The sequence below is a fragment of the Cyprinodon variegatus genome, unplaced genomic scaffold (assembly GCF_000732505.1).
Source record: "Cyprinodon variegatus isolate N-32 unplaced genomic scaffold, C_variegatus-1.0 Scaffold690, whole genome shotgun sequence".
In the NCBI taxonomy this organism is placed as follows: Eukaryota; Metazoa; Chordata; class Actinopteri; order Cyprinodontiformes; family Cyprinodontidae; genus Cyprinodon; species Cyprinodon variegatus.
This window is the reverse complement of record NW_015151143.1, coordinates 218824-239826: the sequence shown is the minus strand read 5'-3', so window position 1 is coordinate 239826 and position 21003 is coordinate 218824. Positions and strand designations below refer to the sequence as shown.

General features: G+C 37.0%; 1 protein-coding gene across 2 annotated transcripts in view; it reads right to left on the bottom strand.

Annotated features, from left to right (window-relative positions):
• Positions 1 to 20668, bottom strand: part of hbs1l (HBS1 like translational GTPase) — a 37276-nt gene extending 16608 nt beyond the window's left edge. The window contains exons 1-5 of one of the 2 annotated variants that reach the window (XM_015394508.1): positions 20535 to 20668; positions 19869 to 19934; positions 17387 to 17518; positions 17048 to 17299; positions 12555 to 14873 (exon numbers count right to left, since the gene is read on the bottom strand). In XM_015394508.1, coding sequence (XP_015249994.1) covers positions 13429 to 14873; positions 17048 to 17299; positions 17387 to 17518; positions 19869 to 19934; positions 20535 to 20577 — 1938 coding nt within the window. In that variant the 5' untranslated portion in view covers positions 20578 to 20668 and the 3' untranslated portion in view covers positions 12555 to 13428. Of the gene's footprint in view, positions 1 to 12554; positions 14874 to 17047; positions 17300 to 17386; positions 17519 to 19868; positions 19935 to 20534 lie in introns of those variants that run through there. The other variant, XM_015394507.1, reaches the window with a different exon arrangement.
• Between the last annotated feature and the right edge of the window lie 335 nt (positions 20669 to 21003).

Here is a 21003-nt window from a genome sequence, read left to right as displayed (position 1 = left end):
CAATCAAAAGGAATCATCCTGACATATAGGCAACTAAATAAAGACTTAGGATGATGGTTAACACCGAATCTCATGTTTCATATAACTTCCAAATGTGCAACATGAGACAGCATAGATTTCGGTGGGGAATTTCACCATTTCCCTGCAGCTGGGGTTTTTCCTTGTCCCTATAAAATAAAGAGTGCTGATGTTTCCATAACCCCTGATAAAACGAACTAGAGAGTCAACACACACAGTCCTGTTTGTTTCAGATCAAACCTTCATATCAGAAGAAAACACGAACAAACGAGTTAACTGAGGACTGCAGCCATATCTCTAAAGCTTGAAAGTCTTTGCCTCCTTACAGATTTCCCCTTCTTCAGGTTTTAGGTCACCATCATCACTTTAATCGACAAAGAAACCACTTTCAGAGAGAGATAACTTAATACAAGATGCACGCATGTAGTTTTTAAACCTAGACTATTAAATGAGGGATGGAAAAGCTATCAGAGAACGAGCCCCTTTGTAAAAAAAACAACCTAAAACTAGCTTTGCCAGCAAACCCTTTGAATCCTTGACAAATCTATATTCTATGATTTACATAAACGGTTAAATTAAGACACACTGGGTGACTTTTTAGCATGAACTGCCTGTTTGATGTCGTATCACAGCTTCTCAGTTGTACTTAAGCTTAGACTGTGACTAAGCCCTCCAAAAGTCGTTAGAAGCAAATAGAGGTGAACGTTTGTGGCGACACTTGGATTAATGTCCTGCTACATGAGCCAATTATGCTTTTGCACACAGTTACATATTGATTGTAAGGTTATTCAGGATTTTCTGTCAATTTGCTGTTGGTGCATTTGTAGTAATCCTGTGGTGTTTCTTTTCTAAAATTAGAAGACACTTCTAAAAATATCAAGTTTTTTGGTAAATGTCAGGTTTTATATTCTTTTTGATCAGTAACTGTATTTACATTTGAGTTTTCTTTAGGAGCTTCTTCTAGACAGTCTCTCTTATTGTTGAATCATTATATAACCCCACCACCCCCAAGCCCTGGAAATGGCTTTGTCCCCCTTCCCAGATAGGCAGATGTTAATGGCTTTGCTTCTTCTCTTTTATTTTCTTTAAATCAGGGCATAATGTGTTGGTATTTAAAACCCGTCTTCCTTCTTCGTGTTGTCAGACAGGATTTCATTGAAATTGTTTCTTTATTCTACATATCAGACAATAATCATATCTGGTTGAAGCTTGTGAAGAAGTCAGATTTTTTGACCCCTCTAAAAAAGATATATCAAAAGTAATTTAATTTCTGATCAAACATAGGGTCATGTAATATGTGAAAACTGCAATAAAAGTTTTGCCCCCATCTTTGCTTGACTTGAAAACTGGTCTATTTATCTGGAACATTAAAGTATTACCAAAAAAAGAAACAAGACCAGATATAACAATTTTTAAGTGTTTCTAAAGCATAGTTGTTGAACTTATCAGATACTATCAATGGAAAACTTTAAAGGAATTATCAGCTTTAAGAATTTCCTGAGTTGCATTTTTAAAGACGTTAATTCAACCATCTTTTTGATCCATCAGATATGACACATCTCCCATAACTTAGGCAAAAAAAACAACCTTCGACATAATCAACAAACATGGGGCTGTGTGAAAACTTTTAATGCTTTAGCAAACAATGAGCAGTAAGGGCTTTTTTTGTTGTTTATCTTGTTTTAAGTACCCGGCCTCAGGGCAGCGTTTAACCGCAGGTTGGCTTAAAACAGCTCTCCTGCACATCCATAGTTTGACGATCTGAGCAGGATCTCTTTTCACTGTTTAGACTATGAGGTAGACATTTGGCATGCTCCCATCCAGGATTTCTTTTGAAAAGAGGACCCTTGCAGTTAGTCATCAGCACACTTTGGCCTTAAGGGCCTGACTTGGAGCAGCATAAAAGGAGTACGCCCAGGATATGCAAACAAGGAACATCCCATCCCCCCCTCAAATAAACATTGCAGCGCAGATAAAAAGTAGAGGCAACAGAAAGACAAAATGTAAAAAAATATATATATTTATAGAAGAGCAAAACTTTTTAGAATATAGTTGTGCACATAACGATGTAAAGCATGGAAGGAAGGATGTGTCTGATGTAAGATCTCCAAATAAAACAATTAAAGTTTAATTTCTGATAATTAGTCATTTTTAACATTCATTTTAAAACTAAACACACTGCAATAAGTTGATTATCTCTTTTGTTCAACATAAAACAACCTTTTAGTGTATTTACTTACCTATTATTACTTTAATAAAAAGAAAAGAGAAAGTGGAATTCAAGAATTGTACTGTGCTTACCACTTGAGGCCGCTAAAAGCTTTGCAAGTATAGCACCAGACTTTACAAGATGGTGAAACGTGTTGGGGGGAAAGTGGGGAAACATTTGAGTCACTGCTTGCAGGGAGGACTTCATATGCATGTTTACACTATAGCTAAGCTCTGTAAGTATGTAATAACTGCTTTTCAATTTTAAGAAGTACAGCTCAAAATCAGATATTTAAATTCACTGCACAAAAATGACTTTATTTACAGGTGCTGGTCATAAAATTAGAATATCATGAAAAAGTAGATTGATTTCAGTAATTCCATTTAAAAAGTGAAACTTGTATATTATATTCATACATTACATACAAACTCATATATTTCAGATGTTTATTTTGTTTAATTTTGATGATTACAAATGACAACAAATGAAAATCTCAAATTCATCATATCAGAAAATTAGAATATTGTGAAAAGGTTCAAAATTGATGGCCCCTGGTGCCACACTCTAATCAGCTAATTAACTCAAACCACCTGCAAAAGCCTTTAAATGGTCTTTCAGTCTAGTTCTATAGGCTACACAATCATGGGGAAGACTGCTGACTTGACAGTTGTCCAAAAGACGACCATCGACACCTTGCACAAGGAGGGCAAGACACAAAAGGTCATCGCTAAAGAGGCTGGCTGTTCACAGAGCTCAGTGTCCAAGCACATTAATAGAGGGGCGAAGGGAAGGAAAAGATGTGGTCGAAAAAAGTGTACAAGCAAGAGAGATAACCGCACCCTGGAGAGGATTGTGAAACAAAACCCATTCAAAAATGTGGGGGAGATTCACAAAGAGTGGACTGCAGCTGGAGTGAGTGCTTCAAGAACCACCACACACAGACGTATGAAAGACATGGGTTTCTGCTGTCGCATTCCTTGTGTCAAGCCACTCTTGAACCACAGACAGCGTCAGAAGCGTCTTGCCTGGGCTAAAGAGAAACAGGACTGGACTGCTGGTGAGTGGTCCAAAGTCATATTCTCTGATGAAAGTAAATTTTGCATTTCCTTTGGAAATCAAGGTCCCAGAGTCTGGAGGAAAAGAAGAGAGGCACTTCATCCACGTTGCTTGAAGTCCAGTGTAAAGTTTCCACAGTCAGTGATGGTTTGGGGTGCCATGTCATCTGCTGGTGTTGGTCCATTGTGTTTTCTGAGGTCCAGGTTCAACGCAGCCACATACCAGGAAGTTTTAGAGCACTTCATGCTTCCTGCAGCTGACCAACTTTTTGGAGATGCAGATTTCATTTTCCAACAGCACTTGGCACCTGCACACAGTGCCAAAGCTACCAGTACCTGGTTGAAGGACCATGGTATCCCTGTTCTTAATTGGCCAGCAAACTCTCCTGACCTTAACCCCATAGAAAATCTATGGGGTATTGTGAAGAAGAAGATGCAATACACCAGACCCAACAATTCAGAAGAGCTAAAAGCCACTATTAGAGCAACCTGGGCTATCATAACACCTGAGCAGTGCCACAGACTGATCGACTCCATGCCACGCCGCATTGCTGCAGTAATACAGGCCAAAGGAGGCCCAACTAAATACTGAGTGCTGTACATGTTCATACTTTTCATGTTCATACTTTTCAGTTGGCCAACATTTCTATAAATCCTTTGTTTTTATTGGTCTTCAGTAATATTCTAATTTTCTGATATGATGAATTTGAGATTTTCATTTGTTGTCATTTGTAATCATCAAAATTAAACAAAATAAACATCTGAAATATATGAGTTTGTATGTAATGTATGAATATAATATACAAGTTTCACTTTTTAAATGGAATTACTGAAATCAATCTACTTTTTCATGATATTCTAATTTTATGACCAGCACCTGTATACTGCCAGGCCTTTAAATCAAACTTTTTTTACTTTTTTTTTAGGCCAGCTTGGATCATTAATACTTTTTTTTTTTAACTTAGATCATTTTTTATTGCTTTTTCCAAAGAGAAAAGTTAACACACAATGAGTAGGGCTCATACTAGTCACCTAGAAAATGTCCTTTTGATGGCAACAACTTAAGCTCCTAGTTTGACTAAATGGATAAAATATAACATCGAGTGGATGAAATAAGAAAGGTGGGCCTTCACAGCTCTGGATCTTCTTTGGTTCAATCTCCAGACGCCTGGCGACGCCACAGTCAGGTGTTCAAACAGTCATAAGCACCATTAGTACGCCAAGCTATCATACATTTATGGGAGGGATGGGTTTATGGTCAGAGATGGACATGTTTTAAAGCTAAATGTGAATATTAACTGCAAAACAAAGCAAAGGTCCCCATGCAATTGCTCGCTAAAGCTAGTAAGAAATGTTTATTGTCCAGAGTGAAATGAATACTATTATAATAAGGTGGATGAAAGGGGGAGTGTTGGCCTAGTGGTTAAAGGCTGATTTATACTTAGAAACCAGGTCGTCTGCATGTGTGTCACAGTGAATGCAAATGTAAGACACTCTGCTGCACCTCTCCAAAATTGAGGTGAACGCAGACAGTGTCGCAGACAGGAGGCCTCTGATTGGTCAAATCTATATCCGCTCTTCCGTATTTCCTGTTTGGTACCTTAACGGCTTGTTTTGCTTGTATGACCGCTATTGTGGAAAACGACTCGCTAAGTTGGACCAGCTAGAAGAGCGAGGTGCGCGAGAACGCTGGAACCCTTTTTCCACCTGGATTCCCACACTTTTTGGCCCTCATGTCCCTCAGCTGTCGCACAAACTTGCACCCACTTCCTTGCTGCCTCTGCCTTATCTAGATCCACAGCTAGTTTGTGATTGTTCCCCTTGTGTTGCGGCGTGGAATAACATAGCGCAGACCACGCTTCAAAATTAACCATAAAACAAAAATATCTGCGACAAGCTCACTGCCACACTCTGCCGTTGGGAGTGTGCTTGTACTCTGAGAAGGTTGCAAGTATCTGGTTCGATCCCCACAGCGTGCACTCTGGGTCCCTGAGCAAGACCCTTAACCCCACACTGCTCCCCGGGCGCCACTGAATGGCAGCCCACTGCTCCCGAAGGAGATGGGTTAAATGCAGAGGTAAATTTCTCCAATGTGAGATCAATAAAGCTCAATTATTATAATTATTAACATTAATTATTAACCAGTATTTATAAACGCAACAGGCATAGATTCAAGCTTAGAAGAGTAGAGAAGAGATCTCTTAATTATTAGAGGTCATCTGATGCAAGTTAACATAAAGCAACAATGACCAATGTTACATCTGGTGGAAAAAGAGTAAGCCTCAACACTGAGAACTTCATCCTAACGGTGAAGTAATGTGGGGGCAGCATCATGCTGTGGGGATGGCTCGCAACAGGAAAGAGTGATGCACTTCTCAAACTAATGAGCATAGTATATCATAAAGAAAAAACTGAAGCAACACCTCAGGATATCAGCCAAAAGGGTGAAGCCTAACGCACAACCAGGTCTCGACACATAACCAAATTTTCAAAGTAGATTAAGAACTAGGCGTGCCCTAAACTCAATCCCTCAGAAAACACAAGGGCTGAGCTAAATGTGAGCAAGAAAGTCTACAAACTAAATTAGGTAGTATATGTTCCATCTGGAGCAATGGGCCAAAATTACAACCAAAATGTAACCTTGTGACAGGTCACCCAACGAGTCTGATCACACTCAGAGCTTCAAAACAATGCTACCTATACTGAGGCTATGCATGTACACTTTGGGGTTTTAAGAAACTCTTTAAAGGTTCTCAAAAAATACTTTCAGCAATTGATTAAGAATAAAATGCTTAGTCTAATTTAACAACAAAGTGAAGAACCTCAGACGAACAGAACCTGTAGTTTCTGTCGTACAGTAAAGAAATTAAAACTATATCACTTTTGTTCTGTTAAAGTTAATCTACTTTAAGGAGCAAAATATAAGAAAATATATGACATTGCTTGGGAATAAAATTTCATTCATAATGAAACACCAAAGATATGAATGAAAATGATTGCTAAGGAAACGAGACTAGTGCCTGAGGGAAAAGCTATGAGCAGGACCTTTATGACCCCTTTTCAAAATGAGTCACATAAACACAAAAAAAGACATTACCACCTGTGAACATGTCAGAAGCCGTCTTAACATCCCCTTCTCCCACCTACTCATCAGACACTCATCTTTGACTCATAACAACTTCATTAAAATGCACAAAGACTGTCATTCAATGCGTAAATAAAGCTGGAATCAAATAGATGGCCATAAACTTATGGCATAGAGTGAAAAATCTTTACGTTTTGTCACTGCATTCCAAAATTCATTTGAAATACCAATCAGGTAATTTGTCTTTCTGGAAATACACTGCAGAAGGGAAGCAAAGTTTATGTTTTACTATGTATTAAACCTTTGAGATAACATCACCAAAATGGCAAAAACATAAAAATATAAACAATTATTTTCTTCAGAGCTAAAGATTAAACATCGGGTCAATTTAATTCACCTACCATCATAATCCAAATATCTGATTCAAAAACAGATTTAAACAAACAATCTTATATATTCTCATCCCTCCAATCTCCTGACTTTTTTATCCTTTTATAAAAAAAAAATAAAAAAGGTGAATTTATAAACTCAGTTTTAAACAATCAGCAGCACTGATAAACTGATAAAACATTTCTGACATTGGATCTGTTTTCATGAGCGACAGAAGAGTTATACATGTTAATTGTCTATACTAATAACCAATGGAAAATGCTCCATCTGAAAACCCTAATTCAACTTTTTGAGAGAAAAACAATAATTTGCTGCTTATGCCACATTTATTTCATAAAATACTTCAATGTTGTCATAATGCATGAAGCTTTAAAGGGAAACTAACAAGGTTAGGAGTCTGAACTTTAGAATAAAAAAAATAAATAAATAAACTATAATAAAAACATCCAGATATTTGGAAAGTGGCGCCAAAACTTTTCACTTTTACCAACATGGCTGCCACATGCAAAGTCACCTCTATTTTTTTATGTCAACAAAACATTATTGCTACTAGTGAGAATGTTTGATTTCTGTAGGATTATTTAGCATGGAGAAATACATTATCACTGAACCTTAATAGCAAGCAAATCCAGCTGTCTTAGTGATGTTTGACATAAGTGGCATTTTTTCTACGTTTTATTCAACCTTAATGAAGTTTTAAAAACAGAAAATTAACTATTAAATGCAAACAGTGACTTACATTGTGAGTTACAGCCTCGTTTTATGTATACCGTATATATTTTTTTTAGAAACTCAGAATTACCAAGGAAAGTACAGGAGAAACATACTTAAGGAAAACAAGGCTGTCATATTTCAATAATCATAAGTAGTTTCTTTATGAAAATAAGAAGTTTCATAAAGTTATGAAACCATGAAGATATCACATTAAGTCCCAGTAAGTAATGTCTGGTGTTTAATGCTCAGGTTTTACTTAATGTTCATTTATTTAGAGTCATTTGTCCTACCAGTAAAACAATGCCTGTATGCTGTTTTACACTTTAAAAACCAATTAGTTTCAAAAATAAACTGCACTGTAGGTGTTAAGGATAATAAATCCATTGCTTTGCTTCTTTTCACAAAAGCAATTCTAAAAAACTAAAACTTGAAAGTCTGTTACCATAGATCATTTAGTTGTTTATTGTTATATATAACAGCCAAACTCAATCATCCAAAAATGCCACCTATTAGGAGCAATAAAGATAAACATTGTATCTGTTTTAAGAATTACTTCCTGAAACACCTTCAAATTGACTGAAAGGACAAAGTGGATCATCATTCTAAAGATATGCCGATTCAACTTGGTTTAAAACTGAAAAAATAAAGATAATTGCCGAACATGTACTTACGATTTTTATTTTGCATAAATTAGTTGGGTGAACTGCATCAAAGTATCTGGACCAATATAACATGCCATAATCGTCACAATTTTCATATTCTTTGCATCACTCTGCTTATTTTCAAATGCAGTGATTTGTTGCTATAAACTGCTTATTTCACAGCTCTCAGATTCTGGTATTTAACTCTTTATAGTGCATTCAGTGAAATACTTTGAAAATCTCAAGCAAATAGTGTTATCGGTATCCAGGACAAGACCTTATTACCTTTGTAACATTCGAAAAATATGGATATTTTGATGGCAAAAATGAATATCAATGAAATAACAAGGAAAATAACAAAAGTGCTTCTGTAAGAAATTCATGAAAACACTCAGAGTAAAATAAGCACATTTTGTTTGGTACAACATAACCTTAAAGGCATTAATGCTGATACAGGCACTTATTTTTTTGTTTGTAAACCTATATATAATTGTTAATGAGGCTTATTAACTTTACTTTTTTATTTTCCCATAGCTTTTTACCTTTTTTTTTTACTTATCTTTTTTTTTACTTAATTTAAAGTAGGTAACATATCATTCAAGGGCTCATCTAATTGGTCAAATGCCAAAAGAAGATGTATAGTCATGTTAATCTTTGATTTACACAGTGACATTATTAATTCAGCTGGAAAGCCAAATACCTCTGCACCACTGCAGCTCATTAATACGAAAGATTAGCAACATATCTAATCTAAAACTAACAGAAGCATGAGGTGCAGAGAAAAAAGTCCAACTGATAGTTTGTCCAATGAAGCTCAATGAGCATAGAACTACTTCTGACAATTTAACCCGTAAAAAGACAATTGGTATTCAACCAACACTTGAATGCCTGTTTTTCCATATAGGTCAAAGCCCATGTTTCCCTCTTAGTCAATTTATCCTCTCTGCATCATACACCACAACAAAGCAGCACTGATGCTGACATGTAAGACTAAATGCACCTGCGATCTTTGACCACTTGGAGAGAGTTTGAAAAAAAAAAAGGTATTTTCCAGTGTTGGCACCACTTCACAAACAACAGTGTTTGTGCAACATGTATATACGCCTTGCAGAAATGCAGAGCCTGTAAAGACGAAAAATGATTTCATCTACCATAGCCTTTGTCAAAGCTGTGAAAGTCGAGAGACGTGATCAGATTTTCCTACGTAGGTGGTGTAAAAGACACACACACACACACACAAAGACAGACACAAAGTAAGATGATCGGCTGCTGGGTTGAGCTGATGTGCGCCTGGGCTGACATTTTCTCCAAGACTGCAGCTTCCTGCTCAAACCCACACACAGACCTGCCTTCAGACAAAGGGACAGAACAGTTGCTGGACACACCCACTTATTAATCAAGGTCTCACTTTTTTAGTTATAAAACAATAAAAAAACACACAAATCATTACTAATAAAGAGACCTTAACCACCATTTAAATGACTTTCTTTCCAACACCAGCCCCCCCTCCACTCCCCTCCTGTTTACACTTTGAAAAAAACCTGTTAGACAAGTAATTTTTACCTTCATCTACGCTGTAGTGTTTATTTTTTGTCAGAGTCTCAGTCTGACACCCTGAAGGCTGATAACACTTAGATAACTTCCCACTCTATATAAAGTCTACACAAACTAAATTAAACCAGTTTTTTTATACCCAAATACAGATCTCCAGTTAAAACACAAAAGTGAAACAAGTCTTTATCTAATGAACACCAATGAGATCTTGACAGCCAAACCAATATAGCTGCATATTTTAAGGTGTAAAAACACAATCCTACAGATGCAGCTTTTTTACAGTGCCTTTTATAAGTATTTAGAACTAGGGGTTTACCGATTGGTCAGCCGGCCAATCGATTTTCTTAACTGAGGAAGATCTTGATAGGCTGATACTTAGATGTGAAACCAATCTTTTCCACCAATCTGTTCTACAAGCTCTAAAAAAAAAACACCCACTGTTAATGCCTTTAACATATATTTGAGAGCAGTTATTTCAGAATATATTGTTTTGCAGGCAATTAATAATGCTTTTTAAGCAAGATAAGATTGAAATATCTTCTTTCTTGTGATCCTATAACAACTGACAGTGTCGGTTATAAAAATGAATCCCTGTGGGTCAAAATTGGAATCAGAATGTCAGGATCTATTAAGACAGGGAATCAGTGATTGGCACATTTAGAACCAATTATAAAGAGAAAAGTCAATGTATTTATTTAAGGCTTTATTTGATAGATGAACACAGAGAAGTAAATTATTGTAGAGTGGAATTAAATTACAACTTTTCTGTTTTACAAAAAAGGTTTTGGGTGTTTTTATTCATGTATCACACGTTCACTGCTTCAAAAACCCATTCTTAGTATCTACTCTTTTTGTAATTTTATTCCATTAGAATGAAGTAATCTGAGACATGTTTAGAGATAGTCTGATAAACCAGACTAAGGCCCCATCCACATGAAGCCAAACTCTGGCCTAAACGCACAAATTTTTCACCAAACCAGCCTCTCATCCATACGAAGCCTGCGTTTCGGGGGTTTGTAAACGATCTTTTTTTTTATTCAGCCTTCAGAGTGGGAAGATTTTGAAATGCCGTTTTCGCGTTTCCATCTTTAAGCTCTAACCACATTTTTTTTCTTACACGCATGCGTCATAGCGTCGCCTCTAAACACGCATGCGCGACACAGTATCACAACAACAATGGCGCCGTACTGTGTTGAATGGTTGCTGCTCATGCTACTCACCCTGCTGTCGGGCTTACAACAGAATCTTCTTCTTCTGGAATATCTCTAGGAAGAACAGAGCAATATCGACGACATAATTCAGCACCTGAATTTGACTGAACCACGAAAATGGACCCGCAGGGCAACCATGTATAAATATTAGTGCGCATGCCCAACATTTCGTCGCCTATTTTTGCTTTGGCACCACAGCGCCACTTACAGGCCTGGCATACATTTTGCAGCGTTTTCATGCATTCGTGTGGACGCTCACATTTATTTTACGTCTCCGTCTTTACGACAAACGTTCTGGAAAATATTAGCGTTTCGTGTTCGTTTTGACTTCGTTTGGACAGGGCCTAAATGTCAGATTAAATGTGTAATTTAGTCTGGCCCCGATGATGAGACATCAGAACATTGTTCATGGGAACAACCCGTTGTTTTTCAAACCATGTCTGTGCCTATTGGCCAACACTCTCAGCAATGAGCACAGCTGACTGTGACGTAGCAAGCGAGACAGAAAGCTGGTGGGGAGTTTAAATAAACAGCATGTTAGTAAAACGGCGAATACGTCCTTCTTAAAAATGAATGAGCGTAGAGCCTCTTCCTGCTCACGTTTATACGAAAACCCCAATACTAAACCTTCCAAAACTGATTCCAAAGGTGAGTCAAACCAGAACTGTTCAATAGTTTTTGCCATCTTCCTTGTTGTGCTTTCTCCAGCATTGCACAGCTTTGTCGTCCCATCCTTAAAACCCCGCTCGCTTTGCATCCAGAAATTCAAAACACATCTCTGCGTTGTGATTGGCCAGCCAGTTCTAGGGCCTGGAGCATTGATCGGGTCTAGTTTACTAGTCTAGTTTAGAGAATATTAGTGAACCAACAAAATTATAAAAAACAAAGAGAACCACAGCCCAGATCCACAATCTAAAAATAAGAAATCTGGAACAACAGCAAACCTACTAAGCAGCCAACAGGCCATTAATAACACTGACAGGGCTTCAGAAAACCTCAGGGATGAATTAGTCATAAGAAGCTCTGTTTCCCCCTAGCAATGCAGGAGAGACAGCTAACAGGTGGTAGAAGGTGATCAGGACCTGTGACATTGCAACTAAACTTTATGGTCTCATAACGATGCAAATATTACTAGTATCACAAAGTCTAGTAGTAGTTCAAATGCATGGAACACTTTACCATTTTTTTCTTAAAAACTTTGGAAAAAAACAAAGTACTTTTCCTTTTACATCACCCCTTTGTATTGATTTATGAAACAAAATCTCAGCAAAACATCAGAATTTGTAGTTTAGACAGCACACAATTTTAAATGTTATGGTAAAATCTTTACCAAGCATTGCACTAGAGCAGCATGATTCATTAGTACTCTTGCAGAACTGTTTGTTAAGCTAAGAATTTGTTTTTATGTTACTTTTTTATACCAATAAAAAGCCTACAAGAAAAATGAAAAATGTCTCAACTTTTTAACATTAACTTATATGTAGTTAATGCAAAAAGTGCATTTTGCAGTTCCTAACTAAAACATAAGGAATAAAGCTTTGTTTTAAATGTGTTCAAAACTTAATAATGCTTTCCAACGCATAGCATACAAACATAAGCTTTATTTCAAAATGTACATAAACCATTACGCGATAAATGAGAAAAACATCCAGTGCACTTTACACTCATGTTTTTTTTAAAGGAATCTGTTTTGTTTATAAACACTTGCGCCATATAATGCTCGCATTTCAAATGAAATCCATTATTTACGGTGTACTATGTAAGACATAAAAGCATTCAGTCTTCTGTTTGAATATTTTTTGTATGCATGTGTGTCTGCACTCTAGTTCTCTTATGGGAAAATCTCCAGGTGGCCCCTAAACCAAAAAGTCAACCTCATGATCTCGAAACGCAGGCAGCAGTAAAACCAGCACAATGGTTAACTGATCCATATTCCAATCGCTGCAGCACACCTGCAAACAAAGCCAACCCTTATTTCCCCTCGCTCAAGAGTTCATGCAGGCTAGAAAAAAATGCCAGAAGAGTTGCTTTAGTTTCTCTTGCTATGATCAAACTTATTGCAGTCCTAGAAAAAATGTAAAAAAAAAAAAAAAAAAAAAAATCATCAGGCATCCAAAGAACACGAAGCTAAGATTCAACTTTTGAAACGTTGAAGAAAAGCTGGCAAAAGAAAATACTGAAAAATATCTAAAAAGTCTTAAAAAATTAGTGGCTACAAAAAGTTTGAGGAGAAAAAAGAATTCAGCTGCCAGTATTTTTAACATTCTTCATCCATATGTTAATACAATTCCATAAAATAGAAATCAATGATACAGCTTTGTCTTGCAGTGATCAGGTGACGTATTTCATCCTCTTGGTCCCGAATGTTTAACTCCAGCTGCTCTGATTAGGCGATATTCTAAAAAAGCTAATGGAAGCAACCCTTCCACATCTTCTTTAGCTCATTCTTTTTCTCCAACTAAAAAACTGTTTATTAATACAGAAAATGAAAACGAATCATACGCATTAAAAAACAGGATGCTGTAGCACCACCTGAAGTCTTTCCGTGAGTTTATCGTGTAAAAGCTTTGCTTTGATTTGCTCGAACAATATCATCGGGTGAAGGAGAATCAAAACGGAAAGGTACAACAGGAAAAAGTGGCGGAAATGGCTCTTTGGATTTGTTTTGTGGTTTAAGAAGGAAGGGCTGATAACTACGTTTTGTCTTCTGCCCTTGTGTTTTTCCTTTCAGTAACTTTCTCAACCTCCTACGTTGTCTGTGGCTTTGAAATGACAAAGTGATCGCAAAGACTGAAGGTTTGGCAAAAACAGACAAATCTTGCCCAGAGCCAAGAGGAGTTGGAGACGATGGTGAGGGCAGGTCGCCATGGAGCTGATGAGGGCTCATTCCGGTCGCCTGGTCCATAAGCGTGCTCAGATCAATAGCCTGAACCGGCCTAGATGGCCTAAACACCTTCTGGGGTGGTTTGTGGTCAGGTGTGAGCTTAGTTCCACCCTCTTTAGTGCTTTTTGCCAACACATCAGCCCTCACTGGTTTTGCTGGTGACACAAGGGAGCTGAGGGTGCCTCGTGACCCATTTGAGGTGGTTGAGGTTTCACCTTTATGTTCAGATACTAAAAGCGACAAAGAAGGCAGCTCAGAGAGGCCAGGTGGTTGTTTGAGTGTGTTTGCTTGAGATGCAGTGCTGACGGGCAGGAAAGAAGTGTAGGCACTGTTGGTTTGATGCCGCTGGGCTAGATCTGACAATGTGACGGTCCCGGCAAGCGGAGAAGGGGACGACTGTGAGAGCAAAGGTCTTCCATTTATTTGAGATTCAGAATGAATCCTCCTTATATGATGTTGTGAAGCAAGGTCAGATAGAGAGGGCGTAGAATTCCCCTGACAGCCTAAGGAGGATAAGCCACCCCCCGAAGTCAGTAGTGAGGTATTTAGATTTGGACTGCGGTTTGAGTGTTCTTGGATTAACTCAGCCAATGACGGGCCTCCTTTAGGATCTGCAACCGAGAGCTGACCGGTTTTCAGGACGGAAGTAAGGCTTCCAAAGCCAGGGGGAGGAGTTAGAGTGGAGCTTGTCGGAATATTATTAGAAGTTTTTAATGACAGATTACTGAGTGAAGCAGAAAGAATTGAGGGAGTTGATGTTTGTTGTGCTGAAGTCATCGGTAAAGACGCCAGCGTTCCAAGTGATAAATGATTAGCTGCAGCTGACAATGGCGAAATGGATGATAATAAAGTGTTTGAGGAGTAAGCATCCAACCCTCTCCGTGTATCATCGACTGATTTATTCTTCCGCTCATGCTCAGACATGAGTTGAGCCAAACTGGTGCCACAGCTGATGCCCTGACGATCGTTTTCAGCGCTAACATTTTGCTTGCTGCAGCTGTCCTTTATCGTCTCAGGTTTATGTTGCAGTAAAAGGCTCTGTATGTTGAGTGTGCTCAGCTGGATAGGTGTATGTGCCTTGGATATGTTGTCTGTGTGAAATATTTGGGCTCCTTACCTTACAAAAGCCAAGTAGAGATGTCAAACAAGAGGGACCAGGAAGCAGAAGTCAGACGAATCCAACCATCAATACGAAAGAGGAAAACAAGAAGAAGGCACTTTGTTAATCAATTGCATGATTTAAATGGATCATTACTTAAACCAAAGACAAACTAATAACAAAAATTACCAAAAATCTATTTTCAATGCAACTAAATACACTTTATACAATAAAAAATATTTTTAGATGTTGCAGCAGTTTAAAATAAAGAAAACAAGAGATCAACTGTTGGTCAGAAACTGGCCTTTTAGCTTGACGGTTGGATGCTCTGAGATCCAATCTATCTCCAGTACAAGTAAAGCTTAAAAAACATTAGAATATGACCAGATTTTCTCACTTATTACTTAAAATGAAACTGAAATATTAGATCCATATTAATTACACCCATATTTATATGTTTTCAAGCATTGACTCCCAGTAGTTTTGATGGTTATGACTCACTGATAATGAAAACCAAAAGTTCAGTCAGAAAATGTTAAATATTATATCAAAATGAATTAATTCAAAACACTAAAATTTTCCTGAGGCTCTAAATTTTCTCTGAATCTGGGTCAGTAAGCTACGCACCATGGAGGAAGAATGCTGACTTGACAGATTTCCTCCACATCCTCCACAGAGAGGGTTAGCCACAAAGAGCTATTGCTTATAAGCCAGATTTATGTATCTGACCATATTTAATGAAAGTTAATTAGAAGGAAAAAGTGTGATAGGAAAAAGTTCACCAGTAACAGGAATAATTGAAGCCTTACGAGGATTGTGTAGCTAAATCCTTTCAAACATTTGGGGGTCTTTCAAAAGGAGAGCACTGAGGTTGAAGTCAGTGAATTAAAAGCTTTATGTACATAAAACCAAATCGTTCAATTGAGCTACAAATGGTGAACCAGTGCAAAGACATCACCATAGCTCAGACAGAAGTAAATATCAATGCTATTTGTAAACAAACGTTCCAGAGTTCCAGAGAGAAGCAGAGAGAAGCAGGAGAGGCACAGAAATCCATATGTTTCCACAATGGCTGATGGTTTAGGGATCTGCGTTATCTGTTTGGGGGCTGGTCCACTGGGTTTTTAACACCACAGTTTACACAATTAACCAGAAACTATTAGAGCTCTTCACAATTCCTTCTGCTAAAAAGCTTTATAGAGATGTTGATTTTATTTACTAGTCAGACTTTGGTGCCTGCCCAAACTAGCAGAGATACAAATGACCACAGTCCTAAGAACATGGAGGTACTGTGCTTTATTGATCAGGAAAATTTCTGTTTTCAAACCACCCTGGGCTCCCATGGTACTTCAGCAGAACCACATGCTGATTAACTGCATGTTACTCTTCATTGATGCTGTAATTCATGCAAAACGAGCCCTTAATGTTGGGTCCATAGAAATGAACATAATTTGGAGAAAGCAAAGATTAAATATCTTTTGTAAATTATCTTAAGTTCTATTCAAATTCTGACACCCCCCCCCCAGAAAAAACAAAAAGTTTATACCAGTACCATGAAATTTAGATTTTCATTACCTGTATAAGCCATAAAGTTACAAGCAATAAACCTATTTCATTATACATCTATGACATGTGAGTTTCCCTTTCTGAAATAAGGAATAAAGATTTTTAATTGTGTCACAAATTTCTTAACCTCTGGAGCTGTACTGGTTAATTAGTACATCATAAATAAGCACCATCATACCAGTTAAAACATGCTCTCTTGGGAGATGCGATTGTAGGGAGAAACAAATGTAAGTATTTTCTGTAGCTTTTTTAAAAGAACATTTTTTTCCTGCAGTTTTTTTCTTATCAGCCCATAAACCTGCGTGAACAGAATTGAACAGGTAATAAATCATGTCGATCCTTTAATATTTCATATTCCTGTGAATCTTAACTTTCCGGCTATAAATAGCAGCAATCAGTAAAGGGACAAGCTGACCCACCAAAAAATGCTAAATATGTATAAACAAAGATGCCCTGTTTTATCCTCGAACATTCTGGATAATTATGAGCTAATCATAAACATACAATCCAAACAAAAGTTTAAAAACGTCAACTTCTACTAATTTTGTCTTTGTGAAAATGTATTTTTAAGCACAGATCAGCAAAAACAGATTTTCAGATTTTATTCCTGTACCGATGTACCTTTCTCAGGCACGGCGTCTTGTTTATTTCTCTGTGGAAGAGGCATCCTTTCCTGAACAACTCGGCCAACTGCCGGCAGATCTTCAGCTGCACTTCTGGTATCCGGGGCTGTTTTAGTGTCTTCACACAGCACAGCGTCCAGTGCCTTCTGTGGGTCAAATCCATACTTCATGGCAGCCTGGGTTAGGACGGAGTCTGGCACTGCATCTCCCAGTACTTCCCGCATGTGGTCCAGACAGGAGAACAGCTTTGCTAAAAAGGAACAGACACAAGACTGACTGAAGCCCAATGAAGAAAAAAAACTATTGAATACAAAGATTAGTAGAAAATTACGAGTACCTTGATCAAGAGGGTCAATGTTGAGGTCAACACAAGGGGACATTGGAACATCCTCATCTTCACATTCTTCCTCCTCTAAAGGCTCCTCCCTTGGTGCTTGAAGCTCTCGGCGTGAGTAGATGAACTGATTTGCTAGAGAGAGGAGGTTTATTTGCTTAAAGGCTGATCTATTTTTATTTATTTTTAAATTGCACTGATCACAAAGCTGTTATGAACAATAATAATTTTTCAATAATTATGTGTAATAATTTCTCCACTCTTACCAAATTCCAACCCAGGAGGAGGAATTTTCTGCACACTCAGTGATGGGATGAACTTACCTTTATACTATTGCCAGTAAACGACATTACATAAGCAATTGAATTTTAATGTTACTGTAGACAGAAGCAAATTAAGTGTGTGACTGAATATAAATCAGCCTGAAAATTTGTATAATATCTTTATACAATTGTGACAAATGTCATCATGTTTTATGTAAAAGGCCTTCATTAAATAACCAATAAAAATACATGTCAGAATTCTTCTAAAAGTGACAAAGGACATATTCAACAATACCATTGTACTCGCCGTCACTGATCAATGACTATTTCAGTCTTTAAACCAAATTTTATCTACCGCTTTTTTTTTTTGCCACAGCTATTTTGTTGAAAAGTGCCATACCAATAAACTTGCCTTGCCTTAATCTGAGGTTTCAGAATTGGTAACTTCAGATACCAATATTTATTTTTATGTGTTTTTTTTATACGCGCATTTCAACTGTACATCTGTACTGTACAGAAACATCTGGAGGAACAGGTAGGAGTAATTTAAGAATTTTTTAGAATTTTTTTTTTGATTAGCCAATGGATCTTTATCACTATGTAAATTAGGATACATGTAATAAAACAGTGTTTCAACTTAAAAAAAAAAAAAAAAAAAAACATTTATTGCACAATTTAAATACCCTGGAAATGCCCAAAACATATTAAGAACATTCACTGTAATGCACAGAAAAGTCACTTCAGAAGTTCTGGATAAATGTTGTTTTGAACACAAACTGTACATTTGTGTTGTTTTATTTCAACAATTGTTATATTTTTATAGTTTTTGTGCTCTAGTTAGTGATACCTCGGTTACTAAATTAGTGTGATTGTTTCAATAATCAATAAATCCAATTAATTATTTCAGCTCTCCATGGTAATATGCACATTAATACAAATGTTAGAGCATTTTTGTGCCTCTCAGGTTTAAAGTCGTAGGGAAATGGTCATTCCAACGGTTGCATTTCAGAATTCTCCCGAGTGGTGCCCGACTTTACAGGAGTGAATAAAGTGAATGTACATGGTCGTTTATCAAAGGGGCGAGATTAATGTGGTGGAAGGTTCGCAAGAAAGTTTGGTTGTGGTTGGTGTCTAGGAAGCATCTTGCTAACCAGTTAGCAACTTAGCGCTAGAAGGTTCCCAATGGGAAATTACATTGGGACCAAGTGGCACTAAATTGTTGACTTAGAAACAACACTTTTAAGAAATGCCATGGACAGCAGAAATATGCAAGAGGAGGAGAGTTTTGTGCCTGAGGTCGCGGATGAGTCTCCTCCATCATACATTTTTTTATTTAGAGGAGGAAAGCAGGGACTAAGTTGTTGTGGACGAGGACGCCAGGGCGGCAGAAGCTTGGTTTGGTGTAGAAGGCTTACAGCCGTACATGTTTGAGCCCTTGCCTCGAAACGCTACCAGTTCTATTAGCTCTACGCCTGCTGAAGACACAGACGTCCATCTCCGTGAGCACTGGGACGTAACTCAATGGTAAAGTCTATGATTATTTCTTAGTTCAACCGTTGCGTATATTCGCTGCAACATATGAATCAAGATGCTATGAACGAAAAAATTTGATTAACAGATGACCGTTGATATATGACTGGCCGAATTTAGGTGTGCAAGCTGAAAGAAATGAAAAAAACACAGATTTTAAGAGAGTATTTTTTTTTTTAAATAGAAGTTTTCTAACTTTTGGGACAATATTGTCTGATGAAGACATATATATATATATATATATATATATATATATATATATATATATAATATAAAACTTTTGTATTCAACATAAAAAAAAAACATTTCTGTGTGTTAATATGCTCTACCCTTGTCCTCTTGTGGACATTCTGTAAAAACTCTTTTTTTAAGGAACCTTTTCGGATCCAATTTTTTATTGATTCATCAAAAAATGAATCAACAGATTAATAATCATTAGTTGCAGCCCTAATCATCATAAATTTTATTGTATATCTCTGTGGGTTTTCTTAGAACTTTAATGTTTGTGTTCAAGATCAGTACCATCTTAAACATAAAATAAATATCTTTTGGAAAGTTTTAGCATAGTAAAAAGGTACCAACTATTTTTTCTGCACTCAACTGTGTTACTTAAACTGAGAAGCTGGCGTACAATACAAATATAGCCAGCCAAACTGAGGAACAATGGATACTAATGATTATAGACAACTAACCTGTTGCAGGGGAAATACAGTAGTCATCCTCCACAGACTGACCATACATGTCATCATCCTCGAAATCTAGTCAGAAAAACAAAACAAAAAATGAGGTTAAACCTGTGCCTATTTAACTTGTTTAATCAAAAAGAAAAATAGTTGTTTATAGGCTAAAGCTGTTGTCATTCTTGACAGCTGTCACTTTGCTTTGTCAGCAATTCTGAGAAATACACAACAAACTATAATCTGGGATTTATGTTGTTTATTCTTGTAAACCGTGATGACCAACTACCGATTTCAGCCAATATGTACAGAGGATCTATCAGCTAAAAACTAACATATACGATATAATAGGGATATCAGGTCTTCAGACAATATGATAAACACTTAGCAGCTGCTAGCAATGTTTTTTTATTGCTCCAAGCCTGATAGCAGCTGTTTTCTTCCTATATATTAATTGTAATTAATATCTGTAAACTGGTAGAAGGGTAAAATGAAGCTGGACTGCGTTTGTTGCAGAGTGACAAAACAGCAACATTATTGTTAGCACTGCATAAACTAGCCTTAGCCTTTAGCAACGCGATAGTAAACAACGGTGTTTAGCTTAGCAGCTAGTCTGCTTGGCACTTTAAGGCCTGGCTTTTAGGTTTAAACAGGAATCAACTCCACGTGAAAGCTATCTACCTTCGTCGTAATTGTAACCTCGAACATTTCTATGGCGAGACATTTTGCCTGTTAGTCCTCCCTATCTCTCCTGGAGTAAAAGTTGTTCAGCTCGCAGACATGTGCATCACCACCCCGGCTGCCATGGAGGTAGACTCTGCGCTGCCTGCAGAAAAGATGGCTTCATTTTGCAACTCTGAAAATAAATATATTTTATTTAAATCTCTTTTTTAACAAAATCACGCAATTCTCTCGGCAGCTAAGAGATTTTATGTTATTCCAAAAAAGTATATTTTTTAATATTTTTTTTATACTGACGCAACTTCCGGTTACATCAACGTAATCAGGAATCCGTTTTTTTTTTAATCAAAATAGCTCTTAAAAAAGCTTCTATAAATTACACAACTTCAGTCAGTCTGTTTTATATATATACATATATATGTGTATATATATGTGTATATATATATATATATATATATATATATATATA